General features: G+C 37.4%; 1 protein-coding gene across 3 annotated transcripts; it reads right to left on the minus strand.

Moving 5' to 3' along the window:
- Nucleotides 1-27,462, minus strand: LOC105033111 (cycloartenol synthase). 3 transcript variants are annotated; one of them, XM_010907766.4, is made up of 20 exons: nucleotides 27,129-27,462; nucleotides 21,930-22,007; nucleotides 21,022-21,236; nucleotides 19,964-20,149; nucleotides 19,537-19,626; nucleotides 19,239-19,433; nucleotides 19,058-19,142; nucleotides 17,416-17,582; nucleotides 14,959-15,147; nucleotides 13,281-13,394; nucleotides 13,022-13,144; nucleotides 12,806-12,928; nucleotides 12,643-12,741; nucleotides 11,645-11,701; nucleotides 7,546-7,592; nucleotides 7,305-7,448; nucleotides 6,944-7,121; nucleotides 4,853-4,933; nucleotides 1,081-1,164; nucleotides 1-415 (listed from the first exon to the last, which is right to left on the minus strand). In XM_010907766.4, the coding sequence occupies exons 3-20, from the start codon at nucleotides 21,217-21,219 to the stop codon at nucleotides 296-298; spliced, it is 2,280 nt and encodes a 759-aa protein (XP_010906068.1). In that variant the 5' UTR covers nucleotides 21,220-21,236; nucleotides 21,930-22,007; nucleotides 27,129-27,462; the 3' UTR covers nucleotides 1-295. The 3 variants fall into 3 exon arrangements, with proteins under 3 accessions (XP_010906068.1, XP_010906067.1, XP_073103517.1); XM_010907765.4 differs by lacking the exon at nucleotides 21,930-22,007; XM_073247416.1 differs by lacking the exons at nucleotides 21,022-21,236; nucleotides 21,930-22,007 and having other exon boundaries at nucleotides 27,129-27,461.
- Nucleotides 27,463-27,740: the final 278 nt, after the last annotated feature.

The raw sequence follows: 27,740 nt of genomic DNA on the forward strand, positions 1-27,740 counted from the left end.
TAGGGAAAAATAAAAATGTAATATTTAATTGTTCGGATGCTATTGCAATAGGGAACATAGCTTGGTGCAATAGTAAAATGCTTGGGCTGACAGATGCAATCACATGGATTTGAGTCCCATGTCAGTCGCCTTGTGCCAGAAAAAATATAAAAGCTGAAGATTAGTCTAATAGTCATGCAACCCATTCTTCTATGACAGTCAAGCAGTAAGATCTGCATCTCTGAATAGTTTGATCAAGGGGGGAAAACATCAACATTCTGACCAAGGATTACAATATGGCAGAAGAGATTAGCATTCAGGTTTTCTTGGTCAGCAGGACACGACAGCGATATTCCCCAAGAGCCCATATTGGAAATATGTTTCGATACTGTGAATAACTAATCATGCAATTTCGGTTGAAGACTCCCATAATTTCCTGTAGAACACACCCAACGCAAACAATGGAACGCATTAAGGAAGAAAAGCCAGACATGCATAAACAAAGGCAATATTTAGAAATTTTAATATGCATATTCATACAATACACATAACACAAGATGCACCATTTTGTGCCCCTATTGTTACCTACTTGGGGTTCAGCAAAAGGAATCCTCGTTTTAGCTTACTAGGAGTATTAGAGCAAGTCAGGTCAAGTTACCTTTTGTATTGAGATCTGTGTTGTTGATTAATTTGACTATGTTGGGGCATCATCGAAGAAAACATAATTGATGATGAAAATCAGCACAGGACAATTTAACATAGAAATAACATAATCTGATTTATCATTGAACTTATCCATCATTATATGAAGAAAGAGAGAAATCTCTCCTGAAAGCCCTTCAATGGACAAAATAAACTTCCAAGCAGTAACATAAAAGGTGTCATTTCAAACAAATAATAATGGATGATCAGTAGTAGATGATATATATTATTTCTTTTAAAAATCCATAAATGTTAGAAATAGTCTGCATTTTTCAGGTTCTTTATAAATTGTTCAACATGTGGAAAATTGTGAGCTCTTTTTCAAGCTGTAAGTCAAGCTTCAACAAATCATGGGTTAAAGTAACATTTCACAGTTTGCTGAAATTAGTTGTGACTTACTTGTTGTGGAAACTCGCCACTCTCCATTTGCATATTAATCAACACCTTCGCTGCTCGGTGCAAAGGTTCTGGGTCTCTCTCAGCCTGTTCCAGATATGGTACAGCAAATTTACACGTTAGAAGCAATTTGACTAGTCAGCTCAGAAATAAAAACTTCTACCATATAGAAATTTTAATTAATCATTGAATTTGCTTATTCATAATATCTAATATTCATAGCACATTTCAGAGTTTCTTCTTTTTGTTTCAACAGCTTGACTGGAAGCTTTATCAAATGATGACATTGGTGGGATCATCCTCACCACCACTGATATGCTCCCATCAAGCATGACATTTAATAGGAATTCTTGTCCTAGTCTTTTATAATTATGACTCATTCTGCGTTTAAATTACAAGAATCTTCACAACAAGTCATGATTACCTTTTTGATCAACTTGATTCATTCAAGTTTCATTCATGGTTCACAGTTCACTCTTTCCAATGAATTTTGTTTGCTAGATGTTAATTAAGAAACCTCTATTTATAAATTTGAAATATTCAAATCAAACTAAACTTCAATTCATACAATTGTTAGCTTCGATTCATTGAGATATATGAGATTAGCAATACATTAATATCAGACTTGGAGAATGATGAATAGATATTCCACACTTGCAGTTAATTGAATAACCTCCGCTTGCTATGCCAACAGCTGTTAGCTCAGCTGGTTGGCACCCTTCTCTCTGAATGAGAGGTCTTGGGTTCAAACCTACTGCTTTGCCCGGGATGGGACCACAGAAGGAAGAGCCTGTATCAACATCCATGCAATCACATGTCATGACAAAATCCTATGTAAATAATATGTTTTGACTGAACCACTAAAGTCACCAACAAATAATGTGCAACATCATATCTAAGGATATGAAGAATTTTGTTAGAGGAAGGACATGTTATTAAGAATTTTATTTGGTATGTTAATGATCTCATGATCATATCAGAGGCCCAAGGCAGAGTCCCAATATCAAGGATATCTTGCCATGAAAAAAACCTCCATTTCGAAGGCAACCATTACAATTTATAGCCAAACCATTTAGTAATTCATTTTAAGATTCTAGTTAATATCAACTTATAGCAACAAACTGTAGTAACTTATTTCATCGACTTGATTCACACTCAACTTTGGTTTCATGTTTTACTCTTTCTATTAAATTACGTTTGCTTGAAGTGAAACGAGAATATACACATCTTGATTTAAGTATTAAAAGCAAACCTAAATTTTGGTTGCTACAAAGCTTAGTTGGGATTCATTAAAATCCAATAGAGTGGTTATACATTGACCATTTAGAAGAATGAAAATGATGAAGGGATGTAGTACATATGGTAATTGAGTGAAATATCTGCTATAAATATCTTGAAATTGCTTATTTCATATTAGATCATTCTTTATTATGAATATTTTGTTACTTCTTTCGTACTAATTTTTAATCTGATAGCAACTTGGCATATTAGATAAAACACAGCAAATAATGCAAATATCATTCAAAGGATATGAAGAATCATGTTGGATGGAAAGCATGGCTTAGAAAGTTCATTTTTATGTTAGTGGTATGATAGTTCTATCAGAGGACCATAATAAAAGCACCAAATATCAAGATTATTTGACATAAGCACCATCTTCATCCCAATTGCCACCATCACTGGACATTGCCAGGCTAGTAATTGAGTCTCCACATATGATTCTATAGAATTCATGTAAACACTCTCAAAGGAGAGTTTTCATGCCACACACACACACACACACACATCAACAGGTTTGTGAATAGCTGGACAAGTAGAATAAAATCATACTGATGCTGACAATGCATAATCTCTGTTGATGAATTGTAGCTCTTAGTCTTGCTGTATCAACATTTTTCAGATAGAAAAAGGTAGATGCAGCAGAATTAATTACATTGCCCACTGCTGCCAACAGTGTCAGCATTATAAATGGCATTGCATTTTCAATATTAAAAAGAGATGAAATATTCGCAGCATACTTCAGATGAGCATGATAAGGATATTTCAACATCTTCCAGAACAAGATACTCTTCAGAAGTAGACCATCCATCAAATCAACAATGAAGGCCTCAACAGTTTATAAACCAAAATATCCCTCTGACTGATTGTTAGGTATATTGTATAATTTAGGTTGAACTTGAAGTTGAATGTCATTGATACAACCCATACGAACCAAGGTTTTACGTCCCGGCGGGACAAGGGGCGTCCAAACGGTCTGGTCCCATTTTTATGAGAAAATGAGACTAGGATTGGAACTGGGTTGGGACTTGGAGGGAAAGAAGAAGAAAAAAGAAAGAATGGAAGATGAAAAAAGGAAAAAATAAAAGGAAAGAAGAAAAAAACAAAAGAAAAGAAGGGAGAAGAAAAAGAAAGGAAGGAAAGAAGAAAGAAAGGAAAGAGAAGGAAGAAAAAAAAGAGAAAGGTAGAAGAAAAAAAGAAAAAGAAAAAAAGAAAAAAAAAAGGAAGGGGAGAGAGATGGAGAATATCTATCGAAATACATCATCAGGACAGTTGTTGGGACAGGACGGAACGGGACAGGACAACAGAGCATCCCGTTCCATGGAGATACCGGGACACATCCGTTCCATGGGATTTAAAACCTTAATACGAACACTATTAATACTGCATAAAAAATTATTGTTTTCAGCTTCATGACCTACCTCATGGAATCACCTTCCACGGCCATCTTCTTGTTATTTTCAGAACATTTCGATGAAAGAACTTATTCCAACATCCATCTCATACTGGTTAAAAAGTTGAAATCTCTGGCCTTTGGTTTGAAACTTCACTTTATTTAAGGTACCCCAGGTCCTTGTACAACAAGATGGCTAATCCTAACATCAGGATTTTCCATTGGGTGTTTTTTTTTTTTTTTTTATTTCCTGCAGAAATATCTAGAAACATGTGATGACACAACATCCATATAATTGATGTCTTAAAGATCTCAAAGTATAATTGCTAATAAACCAATGTTTGAAAAACCAGAACCGAACCCTGTACCATCTTTTCATCAGAACTGTATGGTACCAGCACAGACAGTACATATTGAAACTGATAGTGTCAAAAATAACGAAAAATTTTTGGTACAGATCGGTAAGGTCAGTAAAATACCATCAGTATGCAACAATATGGTTGGTACAAACTGGTATACAGGATTAAGTACCTACCGATTTCACATTGAAACAGTATGGGTACTGATGGTACCATCCCTCTCTGGTGATTTCTGAAGCCATGAATCAAACTGCTTCAATTGGAAGGTCCTAGATGTCTAACGAGCTATTATGAAATCTAATCCTAACAAGTCCATGTTGGGAGTAGAAGTCACTTAATGGGAATAAGAGATGTTATGTGGCTGGTATGGCAATCAGAATATTCAAGATGTTGGCATAAGGAAACTAATATTTGAAAAAAAGAATAGAAAAACAACATTATAATTAGTCATCAACTGCATCAGTATCATGAACACAGTATATCTTAGTGCGTAGCTTAACATTAGCCAAAAGTAACCTGAGACATAACTGCATCGATATGTATTCCATTATTTTCAGTGCATAATTTAATATTGGACACTATTAAGCCAAGACATATCAAGGGACATCTCCATCAATCTCAAGCCTACACTATCTTTTGTCACATTGAGAAATTTTAACAAACATGGGGCAATTTGACATGACTTTAATGCATCATCATGACAAATCAATGATCATGAATATTAATCAGTTCATAAAAAACGGACCTGCCCGGCATCAATTAAAGCTAACATGGCCCATGCAGTGTTCACTGAATGACATCGGTTGTCCTCAAGATTTGAATACACCTGTTTATGAGAAAAAAATAAGTTTCCAAAATGAATGATTCAAGAGAGCGAAGTCAGAGACTATTATTGACTTTATATGAAGCAGAAATAAGTATATACTCTGAGGCTAAAAATCCAGCCAGATTGGCATTAAAAATTCATGAGATAGCGGCTGGCAAACCAACCTTGTAATAGAAAATTTAGTAAAAACACTATAATTGCACTGTAGGATAATTAAGCTTGCATCATGAAGAGGACTTGATAACTTTGTTGCATGCAAAACAGGTAGACATGCAAACTCTAAAGCTCATAGCAAACTAATTGATAGTTTAGAAAATTGAAAATATAAACCAACCTTCAAGCTTTTGACCCACTAAGTTTTTTCAAAGAAATGAACATTTCCTCACAACTGAAGTCTCTTGAGAAGGCAGTTCCATTGGAAGAGCTTAAGCTTTTCAGCATCCTTTCAAGGATCTCTAAATGACAGGACATTCTAGATATTTCTTACCAGAAGAAGATTAGAAGATTGTGCAGAAAGGACTCAGCTGAAACCCACCACTCTTGTACACAAGGATTGCTGAGGTATCTCATTATAACCCCTTAGTGTTAGGGTTTCCTACTCACTTAACGCCTGTTCCATCTGTATTTTTTGTATGAGAATGGCTGATGCTTTAGTTTGATAAGAGATTGATAAGAGAGTCATGCAGAAAGTCCTACTGTGAAGGGAAGGTCAATTCATGCACAAAGGGGCATAGGCAAGTGCTACAATGACTTTGGTCATGAGGAAAAGCTAAATAAAATATACCAAGCCCAAAGTTTTAATTGAGACCCATATGTTGACTAGCTTAAGTATGTTTCCCTTATTAGTCTTGCTTTGCCATCCTCAGTAATAAAATAAGCTAGTGAGAACACATTTAACAAAAACAGATTATATAAGCCTGGAAGTCAGATTAGCAAGTTACTTAAAAATAAGAAAAGAAGGTGACACTACATAGGAATAACATTTGTGAACTAAAAAGAAAGATAAAGTAGGAGAACAGAACTATCCTTACAGGCTTTACAACACCAAAGTGCAATAAGGATTTGCTATTATAGAACTCATTTAAAAGCATAAACTGATGTGCAGATTGTCAACCTGGATAAGATAGCAAGAAACAAGAAGAGGGTTTTTTTCTTTTTTTTTTGCGGGGATGGGGTGGTGGGGGAATGGGGGTGTTGTAGGGTTGGCTGTCGGAAAAGCAACTTATGAGTTATAAGGTGAAGAAAAGGAAAAAAAAATCTCTGAAAGGAATCATGAATGATGTGTCCAACAAGAATTAACAGTGTCTGGTGTGAAAATCTCTTATCATCTGAACATGCAGACATGGAATAAGTGATATTATCATGGAAGAGGAGGAATATCAAAATCTAAATTTTATTTGTTTTTAGTTAGTGCAACATCATCTTCCAATTTGGATACATCTCTTCCATGCAGGTGCAGAGTAGAAGTACATTGACTGTAATACCATTAATGCTGCATGATAAGAAGTCTGTTCAAGTGTCACTATAACAACACAAATAGATTATTGGCCCTTCAGTTCACCACAGTTCACCAAGCAGAAAGGATTTCTCAGCAAAATTGGGAAAGTATATGATGTTGGCATAACATATATAATTTTATTTTAAGTTAGGCAAACTACCAAGATCATCAGATTCTCCCACCAAAAAACTATAAAATGCCAAATTTATTAGTCGAATAAAGTTCGACATTTGAAACTCTTCTGTACACGTAATCGAGAAAAGAAATATAAACTCAAACACTCTCATTAGACTGTCTTATTTCTGTTCAAAAAATTCAATCGTTTCCCTTTTAAATTCAGGAACTTCTCAGCTATGAATTAATGTGAAAATAACATATAGACAAGTTTCGTTCAGAAAATGGAAGAAGTAACACCAATATCTGTGTTGATACACTATAATATGGCATACTCCTGTAGAAGAGTGAAAAATAAAAGTAAAAAATCTGGAGCACATCTTGTTGGAAATAATTACTTTGTTTTGACAAGAAAGATAGCTCTCTCCCCAACCACCTGATGCCAGTTGTTTTGACAACAGAAATTGACATGCTTTACGGATGCAAGGGCTGTTCTTGTAGGTCCTTCCACTAGCAATTAATCCCTTCACTCCAAACCATGTGCCATATGTGAAGCAAACAGCCCAAGAGCCATACCTGCAGAAAAATAATGTTAGTGGGCAACCCAACTCAAAATATTAATGAATTTAAGCCGTCTTTCAACAAAATAGGAGACATTATTGTGGTCTGTTACAGATGAGGTAACAAGGCAGAAATATGCGCAGTTGATGGTGCCATGAGACAGAATTTTGATGCGAATAGGAGACATTATGTACAAACCATGATCCATCAGGTTGCTGAATCATTTCAATGAAATTAGCTGCTTTTCTAATGCAATTTTCTATATCATCTCTGCGATGCCCAGGGTATAATTTTTTAAAAGATGTCAGTGCCTGTATTGCAGCTGAAGTGCATTCCACATATCTGCACAAGAACTATAACTTGTTAAATATTATCTGAAGAGAAATAGTAATAGGGAAAAAAAGACTCTTCTAAAAGAGCCTAAGTGTTGGAATCTTACGGATAATCGATAACAATGTCCCCGAAAGTTTCAGCAGGATTGATAATCTAATTAGAAAAGAGAAGTATTTCAATATACATCTCAAGAAAATTGCAAGAAGAAAAGATGAGCAAATAACAAATATCTGGAAGCAATAATGTGCTTAGCTAACCTAGAAAGTGTAACTTCAAGGGCCAGTCAAGGCTCTCAAGTTAGTTGACAAAAGGATTTTCTGCTGCAGTATGTATTTCAAATTTCAATAATTCTTTTAAAAGAAACTGAGCTTCATGTTACATGGATGCAATCTTCCCTATTATGAATGTAGTTCCTCAAAGTATCCTTCCATATGGGGATATTTTATGAAATCCCTCTATGAAATGTAGAATATCATGCATGCAACAGTTTTTAGAATGAAAATATTAGTTAATTTAATAGTTGAATTTGCTAATTGGTGCTTTCTTTAGGTACCAGCAGAAAAATATGGGACAAAATTTCAAACTTCTTTTCTTTATGTTCAAGCTTTTAGAACATGGTCAATCTCTTTCCAGGAAAATACATCCCATGAACGAGTGACTTTCCAATTCCAATCCTATCAAAGATTGTCTCAAAGTTCTCGATCACCCAATAATGATTCAGGTTTCTAGAATGTAATCCATTGATTTAAGTAGAGAATAAAGATAAATTCAAGAAAAAGCAAATAAAAAAACAAGGAGGTGCTTATTAAGATATTACAGAGGAAACTTTCGTGACCGCTAGTGATCAAAAATTTTAAATTAGCATTGGGGGTAACCTGATATATGCACATAAAGTCAAAGGTATCTGAGCGAAATATGAATAGTAAATTGTTTTATAACATAGTTGAGGTACATGTTGGCTGCTGCTTTGTTGTTAAGGACATGAGGTCAGGTCCACCGCTCAAGAACTATAATGCTTGAGCAACCGAGAAAGGTCAACAAAAATCAGAAAATGATTGAGAAGAATGAAAGTGGGTGGATGATTAAACAGAAAAAAGATACCTATAGCTTCCAGCAGCTATTATGAAGAATTGCATGGAAATACTAGAAGTAGGTAGGCGGTAATTTGGAATTAAAGATTTGATTGTTTTCACGGCATACTGTGTGATGCAAATGTCTAGCATTCTAATCCTAGCCATCAACGGGGAACCAAGTGTTTTTGTAAGTGAACAGAAGAGATGTGATCAATACAATTTTAATATTTCAACTGTTAAAAGAACTCAAGTATAATCACGAAAAAGCAAATTTAATATATATATATATATATAAGATTTGCCATACCGGACCGAACCAGATAGTACAGGACGGACCCTATGGTACCAGTTCAGTACCGTAATGTGGTATGGGGGGTGTACAGACGCTCAGTACACCAAACCGGTCTGTACCAACACAACAAAAGGCTAGCACCGGTACAGGGCTTAGCATTGAGATGGCGAACCTTTACATATACTACCATGGAGGCTTTGCTTGTGCAAAGATCTCCATTCATCACATAGATGCCCATATTAATAATGCCATTAATAGCTCTTTATTTTAGATAATAAGTAGGGCTCTTATTTAATGAAGTTCTTTCTCAAAATATAAAAATATAATATCATGAATAAGAAGCTTATTAATTTTATTAAACCATATTAAATAAAGAATCTTTCATTATGACTACTAAATTAATATAGAAATAAATGACATTATTAAAGATATATTTTTGCGTAATGTATGCTGATATTAATAAAAAACACTTTTCATTAGTATTGTACCCTACCCATATGTAGCACAAGTCATTACATTATACTAATATTTTATTAATTTATGTTGTATTTTTATGATCATGATCTTACTTAAAAGTAAAAGTACAATCACCGATGACCCCGCTATATTGCATTTAAATATCCCCTAGATGCAATACTTTTCTATTTCTTATTATAAGTAGGTCTAATCATTATATTATTATTTTATAATAATATATTATTTTACTATTCCGATAGATACACATATTATTAAAATTTTGTATGGCGACAATATATCATAATCATAGTTTTACATCTCGAGGGACGAAGATGTCCCGATTTCTCTATAGAACCGGATGCCCCGTTATCTCGTCCTATCCTAAAAGCAATCTTGATCATGCATCCCACTAAATATCCTCCATCTCACTCCCCTTCTTTCCTTTCATTCTTTCTTTTTGTCTTTTTTCTTTCCTTCTTTTCTTTCTTTTCTTCTACATTCCTTTCTTTTCTTTCCTTTTTCTTTCTTTTTTTCCTCCCTTTGCTTTTTTTTATTTTTCTTCTTCTTTCTTTTTCTTTATCTTTTCTTCCTTTCCTTCTTTCCTCTTTCTTTCTCTCCTTGCATAGATGGGTTTCAGAGTCTCGAACTTGTCTCGATCCCATTTTCTTATAGGAATGGGATGGGATGGCCGGAACACCCCTGTCTCGTCAGGAAATAAAACCTTAATCATAATATTAATATCCAAAAATTATTTTAGATAGCATGAAACAAGATCAAAGCCAACTATATGGATAATATTAGTATTAATATTATTGGTAAAAAATACATACTAAAATGAAAGAAAAAACCACATTAAATTGTCATAGTCCTGTCTATATTATCATACAAATTTTGCGATATACCCAATAAGCTTAATATATAGTCATTATTAACACACTGATAACAAAAAGTATTGATAACTGAATGAGGCTCAACTTATAAGTGGCATCTTATTTAACATGGTTCTTCATTTCTCAAAATAATATATTTTTCTAATAGCTATTACAATATCATAATGGCACCACAATGGCTTTGACCAACTTACATAATGTTTTAAATATAATTTGTTACACTTCTATATCGCATTTTCATAATAATTTCCAAACTAATAAAAAAACTTACCTTACGCAACCAAATGTTCATCATCCTATAAGTCAGGCCAATAATAATGCAACCTTGTTGCAAAAAGCACTATGTATGTGTAATCAACAATCGCTACCTTAACTGATAACACAACACAACTTACCCAAAAGCAGAACGTCAATTTCATCACTAATTTATGGTTCTCCAAATCACTTTCATAATTCATCTCCAGTAAGGGTGTCCTTGGTTTGCACCATCTCATTTGGATAAATATCGCTGGCCCGCTTGTTGGATGTATCACCACCTTTGGCACCTCTATGCTTTTATAATTAACTATATCATCAATCCTTCATAAATTCTTGAAGCCCACCTCCTCTTTACTTTTTGCAAGGAGGACTTCATGTGATTTTGTTCAAACCGCCAGCTTATGGTTCATAGGGAATTCATGAAATCACTAGGATAGCAAAATTTCAATAGTTCACCTTCAATATCTAGGTAGACAGATAAGCATAATTGAAGACTCAAGCATATTCACAGATGAAGCCACCAAGAGTGCATTTAAAAAAAACTGATTGACAACCTCTGTCCAAGAAACTGATCAAAACAACATGGGGAAAATGATTCTAAACTATAATCAACCTCATACAACAAGTCTGGGTTCAGAAAGACACTGCATTTGTTATCAATAGAACTGAGCTCCATCTTGAACTGCCATGTAGCTTGAGGATCAATGTGCCTACTATTCTAAGACACCATCAAAGAGATATTGGATTTGCAGCACTACTGGAACTAACTATAAAATCTACAAATTCATTTGATTCTCTTAATACGAACATGAAGCTTTCTAATATTTTCTCCAAATAGTAACATTCATAAGTATGGTCCACCTTTATCTAGAGATGCTATCTGAAGTGTCAAAACTACTAGCTTCAAAAAAGGTTCCATGACAAAAAGGAAAAGTGCTCACAAACTTGACTACAAAATTAAGGGTGTTTTCTTATTCACCAGTTGCATAGATACAAGAGGAAGCCATGCAGATGCCTATGATAAATATTTTTATCCAAATAAATTTCCAAGAAGCCAAAAAGGAATTAAGGGATTATACACAAATACATCTTCTCAGTTCAAAAATAAGTAAAGATACTGTAAAAGAATTAGAGGATTCTACATAAATACATATTCTCAGTTTTAAAAAAAAAAGTAAAGATAAAAGTGCTGAGGAACTGTGCACAGCAAGGAAATATACATGTACAAGTACTCACCTCCAACCAAGCATAGGATCTTGTAAGTTCATAAGTTGCAAAACCACCATCTTTGTTCTACAAAGAAGCCAACAAAGGATAACATAAAAAAACAGGGATTTGTTGCACATAGTAAAAGACTAGCAGATATACACAAATATAAACAAAAACATTGAGTAGAAAATACTAGTAAAAGGAACAACGTTAATGAGAATAAGCATTAAAGGGCTCAGAAGGGTCTCACATAAGGCATCCCTTGGCTCATTCCCAGCCCAGGGACAAAAAAGCATGCTTAATAAAGCGGACCCAGTTTGTATACTATTGAGTCTGATAGTGCTTCAGCTCAAAAAGTTCCCAAGTCTGATGCGGGCCAGGATTTTTTTTGGCCTAACCCAACTTGCATGCATCGCAAGCAACACAGATGCACAGGCATGCATGTATGCAAGCATGGATATGTAGATGCACATCTTTCAGATAACTTTTGAAGATGCTGAGTCTATAAATGTATGGATGCATACATTTCCAAGACAAAGCCAGAACCCATCTTGAATATAGCTCAGGCCTTATTGATGAATGCAAACTCTGTCAACAGGCCTAACTTCTCAGCCCAGGCCTATACATTTTACGTTTGGAATTTCATGCCAATTTGCTGGGACAATCCACTAATATTCCATGAGTTAATAAAGTATTTAGGTTTGGTCTGAAGAATTAGGCACATATATAAGCCAATGACACCATATTCAACAAAACTATTATTTAAATGCTCTTTAAATTATGGTACAGACAAATTACAACTAAAGCTAATATTAAGATATAATTCTTGTTTCCATGGTTTTGACTTTTTGTATTATACATGTAACTTTGAACATTATTAATTTTATTAATACATCAAGGTTGAAATCTTGCATAGTTTGGTATGCTACTGACACATATATACATTACTATACTTGAACAATGCTTCTGCGGTTGGAAATGCAACAAACTACAATATATTTATATCCAGTTCATGGCCAAGTTACCATAAGGGAAAGAATGACATTAACAGCATCATAAATCCGCCCTGCACATAATGGTTCACCAACAATTTCCGGAGAGATCTTCGACAACAATAATGAAGCCTGCACAAGAAAGAAAGGTATAAACAAGAATAGCATCAATAGAAGCAATAAATGTAAGATATACCTTCAACCCTTCTGCTGTGCAATCTGATATGGGCCATCCATGATCTGCCGTAGAAAAGGGCCATGCACCTTTAGAGATGTGGCGATACCAGAAGCTAAGATCACCAGGGCAGTCTTCAAGAACCTTCAAAAATATGTGGAATAATACAAACACAAAATTATTGGTGAAAGTGCAACAGGCACATCAAAAAGAGGCATTCTGCTAAAGAATATAAACCTGTGAGTTTTTTATGTAGTCATGTGCTCGCTTAAGAGTAGGACCATATTCTTCAAAAAGGTCAGTTGAGATAATTGCTTGAACGGTGAAAGCTGTATCCCACAATTGGCTGCCATTATAACCCTGCATTTTGTAAATGAGTATTGACTACTTAGACAATACTGTTGGAGATGCAATGTTCAGTCAAATCTTGCAGACAACAAGAAGGATGCCAATGAGCACAAAGAGAAGGAGAATGAACTTGATAGTATCTTAAAACCTGCATTTTCATGCCATCTTCTGCAAGCCACAAATAATCATAGATTCTTGGAAGGTGCAACTTGAATGCTTCTGAATTTGGATCTTCGATCCAGCAGGAAAGCATATTTAGTACCTGCATATGTTAAAATTCAGGCAAGGAGTGCTTGGTGCTACAAGAACTACATGATATAGAAGAAAACACAACATGAAAAACACTAAATAGATGGTGATTTCCCACTAATATGGCTAATGATTTATATTAACCAAAGAGTCTTTAGCAAACTTGGGAACAATTCTAGGATGCCATATGATCAAAAGCCGGATAATGAAGCATCAACATGCAACTGGTAACTATTTCTGAGATGTGAAGCACACAGCTCCAAGATTCTCAAAGCGAATAATAACTTATTAGGATGTAAGTCCAAACTTCAGAGTTTAACCACATGTCAAAGTCAACAACAAGCCTGACTAAGACATATTCAAGTTATTTTGCATCTATAAGAATTAAATTAACTCTTCATCATGATGGATTAGTTGGCATCTACTCCATCACCATTAGGTTGTAACCCTATAACTGAACTATGCTATGGGCTGTGAATTCAACTCAAAGGCTATGAGTTGATTGTGAAATTTGCTATCAAATGCAAAAAGGCATAAAAATCATACAACCATATTTCAGATTTTTCCTTTGACAAAATTTTAGATTATATTGATGTGTACTTATATTTGAAAGCACATAGAGAAGCTGAAGGCAGGTGCAACTCCTTTAACATGTTTATGAAGTTGAATATTAAAGATAGTTTTGGAAACGTAGAATGCCAATACAAAAAGGAACAAGATGGGCACAAGATTGGCAAGACAGAGAATAGGATCATTTTGTGATACATGTGGGTTGGTCTCAAATGACAATGGGGCAAAATATTGGTACAGGATAGGCACAGAACGATAGCAAGGGATGGCATAATGAAGCATGAGAAGCTGGTGGTGGAACAATTTTATAGTCAGTGCTATATGACATATCATTGATAAATACAGTGTCAAGTGCTGGTTCAAGGACTTGTAATGTCCGGCTAACATGGCCTAGTCTCATGGATGGTCGGTTTATGCATTTGATGGATGGAGTAATGGCTTGAAGGCCTCATATCTAGACCTACTTGGACTCAACTACCATAAAACGAATGGGTAATGAATATACTAAGAGTATAGAAAATTTAAAGTTCACAAGAGAACATCTAAGATCCAAGAGAATATTATGAGTCCCATGGTTACAACTTACAGCAGTTTAAATGAAAAAGTATGGAATGTAAAACAAGTATAGGAAAGGGAAAATAAACATCAACATGGAAGAGTTCGAGATCATAGAGCAGTAGAAGAATACGACAGTTCAACTTTAAATCCACATAAACAGCTGAATCAAGCCCACAGTACAAAAGTATTCATGATAAAAAGCCCTCCCACTAAAGCTGCTCGGACATACACCGAGATCTGGTCACGAATGTGTTTGTGTTAAATCCTAAATTTATCAGCATGCATAAAAGAATCATTTCATATACGATGACAAAAATTAGTAAATAATCATTTTTGTATAATCCCAATAATGAATTTCAAGTCTTAAACACCACCACGTATCAACAAAAAACAGCAATCAACTCTTACATCTACAAGATAAAGATGCAAATTGAAACTTTCATGCTTACCTTGTTAACAGGACCAATACAAATATATCGAGTATTCTCATCCTCATAATGAATATGTTGCATTGCAGCATGCAAAGCCTTCTCTCTCAACTTGCTACCAGGTGAATGCATTAGAACAGGTTCCACAACTTTATAAAGTAAAGCCCAAATTATATCCTGTATCAGCGGGTGGGGATAGTACAAATCTTCCTGAAATAAGAAAACAGTAAATACCTCAACCAATAAACATTAGCCCATGTTTAGGAGCCTTCAAAGGTCAAGATATGTTTCATCAACCTTAAGAATTTTGCCAACCAACTCTCAATCTGATGCAAAATCTATGAATTGGTGAAGTTTTTCGGGCAAAACCTCCTTGGCAAAGTGACCCAACAAGGCCAAACCACAAGTGTTACACAGGCCTATGCATGGAAATACAAATTGCAACATAAAGATAACTGTGTTCTATCTAAGCAACATCGACTCAAGACACACTATTAGTTTTAAACACCAAAACCAAATGACAACATCTTGGCAAACATGCAACTCTAGGTCCCCAGCTAAGACATTCATCATAGATGGCATAGAACTACCTGAACCACTCATATCAAAGAATTTGTGTATATGAACTAGGAGTCTAAACCTTGTAGATGGGTTTAATTCAAATCCTTCAGCGTATCATTCATCCATGTGGATTATTCTCACATATCGCATTTTAATGTCCTTAAGTAACAACATGGTTTCTTGAAGTTTAGCCCTAACGAGCTTTTCTTTCTTGTTTTTTGTTTGATCTGATGTCATGCTATTTCGTATTAGCTTGTGAGAAGGATTTCATTCAATAGTACTATGGAAATGTTGAAGACCTTTTATAAGCAACAACTCACATTTTTAGATTAATTTAGAACACTCAATTACTGGAGGTTGAGATATAAAAGCAAATTTTGAGTGCTCTTAACTTGTCAATTTCTCATTAAAAATAACTAAAAACAGCTTGCATGCAAATAAAATTGTGAGCCAATATAACATAGCATGTTATATCTTTCACTGAGTGTTGGTACAATATGTCAAGACTGAGCTACATGGGCACAATTTTCAATAGTCACCTCATCCCGTAGATTATTTACATACACCCTTCTGAAAGGGAGATCATTTTATTTGGAAAAATGGAACTCAATTGTATGTTGTACTATTTAGAAGAAGCATAATGCATGTAACTTCAATAGTAGCAAATCATCTATTATTGCACTGTTTGACAAAGTTGTAATTTTTGCCATGTGGAAAGCCTGTGCCGATGATATGTACATGGCATATGCCACCAAGCCTTCGTTTGGACAGCACAACCCTTGCCACTTGTGCTGAGAAGTAGGGTTCAAATCTAAAGAGCATCAGCCCTCGCTTTGACCCCCATAAATATAAATCCACCATTCAATGAGCAGTACTTGATCTGCCTGGGGTCTCGGCTCTGACCTAAGTGGGGATGGGGTAGTTGTAGCATAGAGGATGGGGAACAGCACCTCCCACTTCTCAAAAAAGATATTTTAATTGTATATTTCTCCAATAATTTCAAAAGGTGGAAGTCAAGTCCACTCACACCTCCAAGATCTTTTATTAAAGGCTACCCTGCTATGAGGGTTATGGGCTGCCTTTCAAATTGTATTGGCCTAACAAACAATTTAGTCTTTGCACTTGCCATGTTGGCCATTTCCACCAGTTTGGTGTCTCCACCAACACTTCCAATTTATTCTTTCTCTTTTCTTTTAGCTCATTAAGTTAATCTTGTGAATTTATGATACTTTAGCAAAATTTTAATTTTCATTAGTTTTGTAAGAGCACAAACATTGTTACATGCATAAGGTCATTCTTGAATGCCCCTTCAAACTTATCTAACAAATAAGGACATCAATTAGCTGGAATATAAATAAAAGTCTTAGTGGCTAAAAAGATGGTAACAAACACAATAGAGCTTCTATGTTTAGTATGGGCATGAAGCTGTTTGAGGCATTACTCAACACCTATCAAGTTCAAGTATTATGTTGTGAATGAAATAGTATCTGATCTCCATAAATCTATCACATTTAGTGAGTAATATATATAAATGCAGCAGGTTCATTTATCCTCTAATGGCTAACCAAGAAAAGGGAATCGACTAATATGAAAGAAAAGGATCATAGCAGGCATGTTTCCAAATCTTAACACAACGCTCCTTAATTTTTTTCAGAATTTCCTTATATCCCCTTATCTTTTTTCATGTAGACTTTCTAAAAGTTTCACACTTTTCTTAATTTTCTTCTAGAACATATTGAAATAGATGAAAGAGAAATACCCACAAACAAACATGTAACTGCCAAATTCTTTAAAATTTTACGTTCACATATACAACTAAAATACTTCAGTATATTCAGAATTCTACAAGGCAAGGCCTACACATAACAAATCTAACTTCACAAGGAAAACACATTATCAAACACATATTTTACCAACCTTTGCACACTCATTTCGAGCCCGATTCCAATCTATCTGCTGATAGGGACAACCATATAGCTCCTTTCTCAGTGATAAAACTGTAGGTGTAATTGGACCTACAAACCTCTTTCCATATATATAAGACATGGGCAAATAAACCATCCGGCAGTGACACCACATTCGTCCTGTGAAGCAAGAAAAGTTAACATGGCAAACCTTGAAGCATTCAAAAATTAAACAAGCAAGCATTTAATATTGCACCAAGGAATGGTCCCAATCAAGATTCACCATCTTGGTACTGGACCTATATCAATATCATCCTATTATAGTGTCAATATGCGGTTCGGTATGGTATACCAAGTGTCAGTATAGTTCAAGACATCCTATCGATATGTGGGCGGTATGAGACAGTACGACAGACCGTGATCCCAATACAAGAATGACAATAAAATCCTTGGATAGTAATAACAAGGGGCATGTCGTCCACTATGAATACTCTTGGACAGTAATAACAAGAGGCATGCCGTCCATTATGAATATTATTGCCTTTATTATCTAAAGCAGTAGACCTCATTTTTTGTATTAACTAGGGAAGAGAACACCATCAATGCTAACTCAACTAAGCCCTAACCCCAAACAAGTTGGGATCTGCTTCATGAATCCTTATCCACCATTCCACTCTATTTAGGGCCACACTTTTTTAAAGATGTAGAGATATGAAGTCAGCATTCTTTACTATGAATGCAGAGGGAAGGAAAACAAATTTAGTGATTTTTTGTTAGAAAAAGAATGATACTTCTATCGATTTCTTCAAGTACAGATATTAAATGTGAGATATTGGATCAAGCAAGTGTTGCTAAGAATGGAAATTCATTAAAGGTCCATAAATTATGGAATAATTGCAATATATCTTCATATATCAAAATTAATTACATGTTCCTGGTTTCCATATTTACTCAAGTGAATTCTTTTTAATTTACTTGTTTATTTGGACAAGATATCAGCTATCAGACCAACCACTTTGTTAGATAAATGGCCTGTAGCCTATGGATCATACTTAAGAAAAAGTTCATTTTGATCTATAACGTGTCAGAAGGAACAGAAGATATAAGTAGACAAAAAAGCAAGGAAACATTTTGTAAATATCAACACCTTTGATCCTTAATTTATAAGGAGGAATATTTGTAAATTTGATAATGAATAAGCTGCCATCTTAAGATTACTGGCAGTAAAAGATGACATAGTATTGTAGCAACCTTTATCGTGCAGAAAGGAAATAAACTTGTGAATTTAACCACACTTCACTGAGACAATCAACAATTGAAGAGGTGCCCATTCTCTCTGGGAATGCATCAGAACACTTAAAATATTACTAAGTTGGTTAGCAATTGCCTCAACACCCAAAGTTCAAAAATAAGTAAAATCAACAAGTTCATTGCTACTGAAAGAGATGTTTTGCCTACAAATTCTTCTAAAATCTGGCTTATCTTTGATAAAAAGAAGACAAGATATACTACTTATTTTGCATTCCTATACATATATGATACTAATCTAATACTACTCAAAAATTGTCACCAATAACCCCTTCTAGGAGAAATGAAAAAGACAAAAAACTGCTAACAGCATAAAGGAAGAAATTAGAGAGAGAAAAAGAGAATACCAGGATGGACAGAGAGAAAATATGGGAGTAACCACATCTCTGGAGGTAGTGGGTTGTTGCCAGACCATTCAAACACTCCAAGTACCTGCAATTATTTCAGCGCAAGGACATCAGAGATTACTCCTTACAACTGACAACCACAAGCTATCATTTATATGGATAAAAGGATCAGATTTATTACAGAGAGCCAAAATTTTCCCCATGATGTTATGGTTGTTGCACCACCATGGTCTAGAATCCAAGTTCGTGCTTTTTGCATCGCCCCATCTCCATCATCAGATCCTTCACCCAGCAACCTCAATGTAACATACGTCAAGACTGAACCAAACATGGTGCTGTGGCCTTCTATATGCAAACCCCAGCCACCATCTTTGTTCTGCAATGTAATTCATTAAGTGTTCAACATATTGAAAGCTTCAGATCCTCTATGTAACAAAGAATTGCTATATGAAACTGAGAAGGTTTTTAATTGTGGATGCCTGATGATTGTAGAGGTAACGACGAATCTCCCGCTTATGCTCTGGTGATAAAACCGTATTTAATGCTCCAGTAACAGATAATGCTATAATCTGCACCACACAATGAATCAAACACATAAAACAACCATCATTGTACAACAAAAAAGTAGCAACATGATGCCTTTACCCTACCCCAACTGATTCAGCAAAATGAATGAAATATATATTCTCTTTTTTTTTTTTCCAAGACAGATTGAAAGAAGGGCAGCAGCCTAAAACTTAGGAATAATGCAAAAACAACATGTTCACATTAAAGACAGAAATGATCCAAAAATCATCATTCTGCAGTATTAAGTATCAATGCTGTCTATACATACACCAACTGTACAGTACTAATTCAACATAAATCAGTGCAAAAATTGAATATGTGCCAGAGGGGAGCAAGTACCAAGCCAGGCATAAGGAACATTGGGCCGCCATAGTCCCCAGGCCAGTGTCCATCATGTGCTTGGAGAGTAGAATAACAGCTAATAGCCCTTCTTAAAGAGGTCAAGACAACTTCTTCTGTAACATCTTCATGGTCTTCTAGCTTGATGCAGGGGAAATTTATTTCAAGTGGACTCTCCTTTGCAAACTGCATTAAGAAAGTTAAAAAAGAATCATATCACCATCTTCAAATAAAGGAGATGATAGGAAAAGTGAGGGGGGGTCCATTTTCCATCAGAACATACTTTGTTGTCCAAACTATGGAGTTCCAGAATCATTCTTATCTATTCAAAGTGAGCAAGCTCATGCTAATGCACTATCATTTGGAATTTTTAATTATGGAAGACATCCTAGCAGATAGAGAGTCTTAGCTACACAACTAGCAAATATAGATGACTTGATGCGAGTGTTAGCAAATTCTTGTTTTTTGAAGGTAAGTGTTAGCAAATTCTACCATCATAACGAGTCATAGCACAGCAATTTGTATAATCATCCAAGCAACATTGCCTATCATCAACCCTTAAATCCCAAAACTAACTATGACATAATTATTTCAACATCAGCTAAGTACCATAATAGGCGAAAACCCATAAATCTCAAAATTAATTTCTAAAGTGTCAGAAATAACTTAAATCCCAAAATAACTATACCAGACACGCTAGATGCTTTCCTATGCAATGATTTTTAATGGCCTAGATATGAATTATGCAAGACAACCAAATCCAGTCATGTAATTATGAGTGTCAGCACACATGACCAAATAATTTTCCACCTTAAAATATATATGTAGGTCTTCTTGTTCCAATATTTCTTAGTCTTACATATTCTCCATGAATTATAACTAGCTTGTGACAGATATTCTCAAGTCATTGATTGATGAATTATAAGTTTACACATATGGAATAAGAATAACAGCATATTTAGGTCTCATAACTACTGCCAACAATCATGACAACTAGCACATATTACTACCTGCCCTAGTATGATAAACATTAAAAAAAAAAAAAGGAAGAAGTATACCTGCAACCGCATGAGGAGATCAGTGCTGTGCTTCATCTCAAAACGATGCTCTCGAAACAGCTCACGAGCCTTCTCGACCGCAGCGATCTCCTCATCCGTGCCCAGATTCGGTTCAAATTCCCACAGCTGCCTCCCTACATGGTTGTTCACGGTTCTCAGCCACGAGCTGCCGCCATGCGCAATCTTAAGCCTCCACATTGCCGAATCAGGAAGAACTGCAAGAATCCATCCATTAAAATGATCAAAACAAAATCTAATGAGAAAAAAAAATTCAAGATTAGGGTCAAAACCAAAGTTCACCGAACTGGCCCGAACCGGATGATTCGAGGCATGCCGAACCGTACCGACGGCTAACCAGTATGATTCAGACGTCCGATTTGAAATGCCGATGAAAACACAATAAGGGAGAAGGAAAGAAAGGATTAGAGAGAGGAGAGGGGACGGCCGGCGGCGGCCCATCGAGGCCGCAGGAGGGCCGCCGAGTCTTCGGATCTCTGTGGTCCTTTGCGAATGAAACTAAGAAGAGAGACATAGAAAGAGGGGAAGGGAGAGGAGGGAGGGGAATACGGCGAGGAGGCCACTGTAGCCGCCGTACGGCCCAAAACCCCCCCGCGACCATCGTGGGTTCAAAATAGGGGCTTCACTATGCATCAGAACAAAATCCTATTTTGAACCCATGGCGGCCCCTTCCCCTCTCTTCTCAATTTCTCTCACAAAGGACCGCTGAGATCGGGAGGCCTCGATGACCCTTCGACAACGTCTGCGGTCCTTCGGTGGCCACCGCAGGTATCTCCGTAGGCCTCCAATTCCTTCTCTCCCTCTCCCTCCCACCCTCCCCCTCTCTCTCTCTTTTCATCCCCCCTTTCCATGTCGGTTCAGACCCGATACGGTTCGATACGAGGGCGTACCGACTCGTACTGCTGGCTGGCACAGGATGTCAGTTCCAAGTCGATGATCCTTGACCGCAGCAAGAAAAAAAAGAATGCCTGCAAACATATAAACCACATAAAATCCATTCTTTCAATAAACAAATAAAATCAAGAAATAGAGAGCAATGAAATAAGAATAAAGAGACCAAGTAAAATATTTTTGATTCGATTTGAGGAGAGAAATCAAGAAAAAGATATGCACGAAGACTGTACTACCTTCAAGATCAGGATATTTTGATGGCAATGAGATGGAAAGGAAAAATCAAAAAAAAAATGCACGAAGATAGTACTACCTTCAAGATCGAGATATTTTGATGGTGATGAGATGGAAAGATTGGAAAAGATAGGAGTGCAGATTAGGGTTCTTCCGTTCTTGAATGCATCTGGAAGCTCTCAATGGCACACGAAGGTGGTGGCAGTGAAGAGCTCTCTTCCATCTCCTCCGATCTCCGTTACCATCGACTAAAGACTCTTGGGTCTGCAGGGATATTTATTTTCAAAATCTGTGGAAAGAACTATGGAGATTTTTCTCATGAAAAAGAAAACTAAAAAGGGATTGGTGAGGACCCAGAGCAGTTTACCCCGCATCACGATGCGGTCTCCTCTAGTGTGGCTATGGCCCCTCCCAACGCAATGCAATGCATCATGGGAGCTCCAAACCCATCAACTCAGCTCGACCACCTGCAAGAGGGAAGGGAAAAAATAGATGGCACCCAAGCAACGGACATGATCGTAGGGCGGCGCTTGCAATGGCAGAGGGGCTAAGCCCTTGGTGCAGATAGAGCAAAGGAGCCAAGACAAGGAGGCAAAGTCATCAAAGAGGAGAGGGCGGAGTCATAGGATTGCTTTGCCGAAGGATCGAGGGTAGAGCGGAGGGTGGAGGCATCGAAGAAATATCGATCTGTGTATCCAGGCAATCTGATTGAACCAGAAGGTTTGATAATCGCCCCGGCCTTATTATGCGATCCGTGGGGTGTGATTTTTTTTAAAATGATATTTGATTTTATTTATCTATTTTATTATGTCATGATAAGGCCAGGGCGATGATTATCAAACCTCCCAATTCAGTCGAACCGTCCAGATGCACAGATCGATATTTCTCGATGTCTGCACCCTTCAGTCCACCTCTGGCCCTTCGGCAAAGCAATCCTACGACTCTACCCTCCTTTCTTCTTTGATGACTCTACCTCCTCGTCCTCACTCCTCTGCTCTGTCTACATCAAGGACTTGGCCCCTCTACCATCGCAAGCGCCGCCCTGCAGTCACATCCACTGCATGAGTGCCACCCATTTTTTTTCTTTCCCTCCTGCAGGTGGTCGAGCCGAGCCGATGGGTTTGGAGCTCCCACGACACATCGTGTTGTGTTCAGGGGGCCACAGCCACACTAAAGGGGACCACATCATGATGTGGGGTAACTGCTTCTGGATCCTCACCGGTCCCTTTTTAGTTTTTTTCTTTTTTCATGAAAAAAAATTGCCACAATCCTTTCCAAAGATTTTGAAAATAAATACCCATGCAGACCCAAGAGTCTCCTGTTCACTCCTCTCCTTTACTAAAGGGTAACAGAGATCGGAGGAGAAGATGGAAGAGAGCTCTTCACCACCACCACCTCTGCATGCCATAGAGAGCTTTCAGATACATTCAAGAATGGAAGAACCTTAATCTACACTCCTATCTTTTCCAATCTTTCCATCTCGTTGCCATCAAAATATCCTGATCTTGAAGATAGTACTATCTTCGTGCATATCTTTTACTTGATTTTTTCTTTCCACCTCGCCACCATCAAAATATCCCAATCTTGAAGGTAGTATTTGTCTTTATGCATATCTTTTTCTTGATTTTTTCCTTCAAATCGAACCAAAAATATCTTAACTTGATCCCCTTCTTATTCTTATTTCATTGCTCTCTATTTCTTGCTTTTACTTGTTTATTAAAAAAATGGATTTTATATGATTTATATGCTTGCAGGCATTCTTTTTGCCTTGCTGTGGTCAAGGATCGCCGACTCCTGGCACCCTGTGCCGGCCGACAGTATGAGTCGGTACATCTCCATACCGAATCATACCAGATACGAATCGACACGAAAAGGAGGGATGACCCAGGGAGAGAGAGGGGGAGGGAGGAAAAGAATGGGAGGCCTACAAAGACACCTGCGGTGGCCACCGGAAACCCACAGAGGCTACCGAGGCCTCCCGATCTCCACGGTCGTCCGTGAGAGAAACTGAGAAGAGAGAGATTGAGAGAGAGGGGGGAAGGGGCCGTCGTGAGTTCGAAACAAGGATTTTATCCCGATACATAAGGAAGCCCCTATCTCAAACCAACGACGACCGTGGGGGAGGGGGGTTTGGGCTATCTAGCAGCCGCCATCTTCCCCTCCCTCCTCTCCTCTCCCTTCCCCTCTCTCTAGCTCTCTCTTCTCAGTTTCTCTCATAAAGGACCGTGGAGACTCGGAGGCTCGATGGCCCTCCGATGGCCTCGATGGGCCACCACCGACCTTCCCCTCTTCTTCCCTCTCCTCTGTGTTCCTCTCTTTCCTTCTTCCTTGCTCCATTTTCATCAGCGTTCTAAATCGGACATCTGAACCACATCGGTTAGCTATCGATACGGTTCAAGGAGCCTCGAACTGCTCAATTCGAACCAGTTCGGCGAACCCTAATTTTAACCCTAATTTTGAATTTTTTCCTCATTGGATTTTGTTTTGATTATTTTAATAGATGGATTCCTGCAATTCTTCCTCTTGATTCGGCAATATGAAGGCTTAAGCTTGCGCAGGGCGGCAGCCCATGGCTGAGGACCACAAACAACCATGTAAAGAGGCAGCCGTGGGAATTTGATCTGAATCTAGGCACAACCGAGGAGATCACTATGGTCGAGAAGGTCCGTGAGCTGTTTCGGGAGCATAATTTTGAGATGAAGCACAGCGTTGATCTCTTCATGCGGTTGCAGGTATACTTCTTTTTTTTAATGTTTATCTTACTGGGGCAGGTAGTCATATGTGCTAGTTGTCTATGATTATTGACAGTAGTTAGAAGACCCGAATATACTGTTATTCTTATTCAATATACGTAAGCTTAAAATTCATCAATCAATGACTTGAGAATATCCGTCATAAGCTAGTTATAATTCATGAAAGAATATGCAAGACTATGAAAGAATAGCAATTTGTGTAATTATCAGAGCAACATTGCCTATCATCAACCCTTAAATCCCAAAGCTAACTATGACATAATTATTTCAACATCAGTTAAGTATCATAATAGGGGAAAACCAATAAATCTCAAATTAATTTCTAAAGTTTTAGAAACAACTTAAATCCCAAAGTAACTATACTAGACATGCTAGATGCTTTCCTATGCAATGATTTTTAATGGCCTAGACATGAATTACAACCAAATCCAGTCATGTAATTACAAGTGTCAGCATACATAACCAAATAATTTTCCACCATAAAATACATATGTAGGTCTTCTTGTTCCATTATTTCTTAGTCTTGCATATTCTTCGATCAATCCTAACTAGCTTGTGATGGATATTCTCAAGTTATTGATTGACGAATTCTAAGTTTACACATATTGAATAAGAATAAAAGCATATTTGGATCTCCTAACTCTTGTCAAAAATCATAACAACTAGCACATATTACTACCTGCCCAGTAAGATAAACATTTAAAAAAAAAAGGAAGAAGTATACCTACAACCGCATGAGGAGATCAGCACTGTGCTTCATCTCAAAACGATGCTCCCGAAACAGCTCACAGGCCTTCTCAACCACAGCGATCTCCTCAGTCGTGCCCAGATTCGGTTCAAATTTCCACAACCAAGGTTTTAAATCCATGAGACGAGACTGTCTCGATTTTTTCATGGAACGGGATGCACCACCATCTCGCCACCATCCCATCTCGACACTTGGGACATCCTTGGGACAAAAGATGTCCCAAGACATTCCGATCGAGATGTTTGGACGCCCTATCCCGACACACGGGATGGTACCCCATCCCTGTTTTTCGTGGGACATCCTGCTAAGACCTGAATTCTTACCCACAACTGCCTCCCTACATGGTTGTTCGTGGTCCTCAATCATAAGCTGCCGCCCTGCACAATCTTAAGCCTTCATATTGTCGAATGGACAGGAAGAACCGCAGAAATTCATCCATTAAAATGATCAAAATAAAATCTAGTGAGGACAAAGATTCAAGATTAGGGTTTGCAATGGCAGAGCCAAGCCCTTGGTACAGACGGAGCATAGGAGCGAGGACGAGGAGGCGGAGTCATCAAAGAAAAGAGAAGGATGGAGTCGTACGATTGCTTTGCCGAAGGATTGGGGGTGGATTGGTGGGTGGAGGCATCGAAGAAATATCGATCTGTGCATCCAGGTGGTCCGACTGAACAGGGAGGTTTCATAATCATCAAACCCCGCCCCCCCCCCAGCCTTATCATGAATGACTAGCTTATAATCCCATGCGATGCATAGTGTGTGATTTTTTTAAAAAAATCTTTGATTTTATTTATCTATTTTATTATATTTATTCTAAAAATATGTATGATTCATGCATGTTATCTATTTAAAATATCTATTATGATTCTAAATAGTATGTATTTATCTATTTTAGTGTGCATAAACATTTTATTGTATCTATTTTTCTTAACCCCAACGTAGAAGCCTCCGTTTAAAACTGGTTTCTATGATTCCAAGCACAACTCCTACCCAAGCTTTCAAAACACCACAACCTATCTCACAGAGCTAATGTTCAGGAAGTAAGGACATATTACACCATAAGCCTTGAGTCTCCGTCTCTCTCATTCTGTGGTGGCTGGTGCAAGCTAACATGACACGCAGTTGGCCCTTGAGTTGAACAGCATGAGAAAGGCCTTGTTAATGTGGCTCTCATTCTGTGGTGGCTGGCGCAAGCTAATGCATCTACATTACAGTTCAGAAAGGTGGAACTTAGCCTAGTGCAAGTCTCACACCATGGATTTGGTATCACATTCATATTACCATGAGAACAGAAAGGGAACAACTCACACCGCAACAAATCGCACAAAATCCCAAGAAAAAACTCCAATCGGAACCTAAGAAAGCCCTCCGATCTCCCTCAGGTACTCTCCTTCCCATGGATCTCCCAAAATGAAAAAGAAGCGAAACGAAAAAAGAATGATCAATCTATGTGGGAACTTTACCTTTCAAATTTTTTTCCGTCTTTCCCTTGTTTTCGTTGATTTTTCCTCCCCAGGTTTTTCCGCTGTTTTTCCGTCCTCAGGAGTCTCAATCTGGTGGGAGGCTTGGAGCGGCCGACTAGGGAAGCTTAGACGATGGCGGTTTTGTGGCGTCCGGATCAATGCGGGGGGTGCTCCCGCCGCTTGAGGCCTTTTCTTTCAAATACACGTGTCACGGTGATGCCATTGTCGAGGTGGGTGCCGAGGGCCGCGCGGTCGGAGCAGGCGAGGGAGGGCTCAGAGATGAGGGCCGCGGCTTCAGTGAGAGAAGATGAAGAGAATGAGGGAGGAACCGGACTCTCCGAATGAAAATAAACTTAAATTGGATTAGATTAAATTAGAGATATTGGATTAGATATATTAACTTAGATTAGATTAGCTAATCGGCATTTTGAGTCCCATACTCCCATTAAGGAAGTATGCGATAAGTCCACATTGATGGACTGGCTCGACGTGATGGTAGGCCTCGTTCAGCGTGATCCCACCCCGCTCACGTGAACGTCAGAGAGAAACGTAATTTAAAAAATTGAACAACAGAGAACACGGCAACCTGTCATCCGAAATCTAATCTCCGCG

This window comes from Elaeis guineensis, chromosome 13 (assembly GCF_000442705.2).
Source record: "Elaeis guineensis isolate ETL-2024a chromosome 13, EG11, whole genome shotgun sequence".
NCBI classification, from domain to species: domain Eukaryota; kingdom Viridiplantae; phylum Streptophyta; class Magnoliopsida; order Arecales; family Arecaceae; genus Elaeis; species Elaeis guineensis.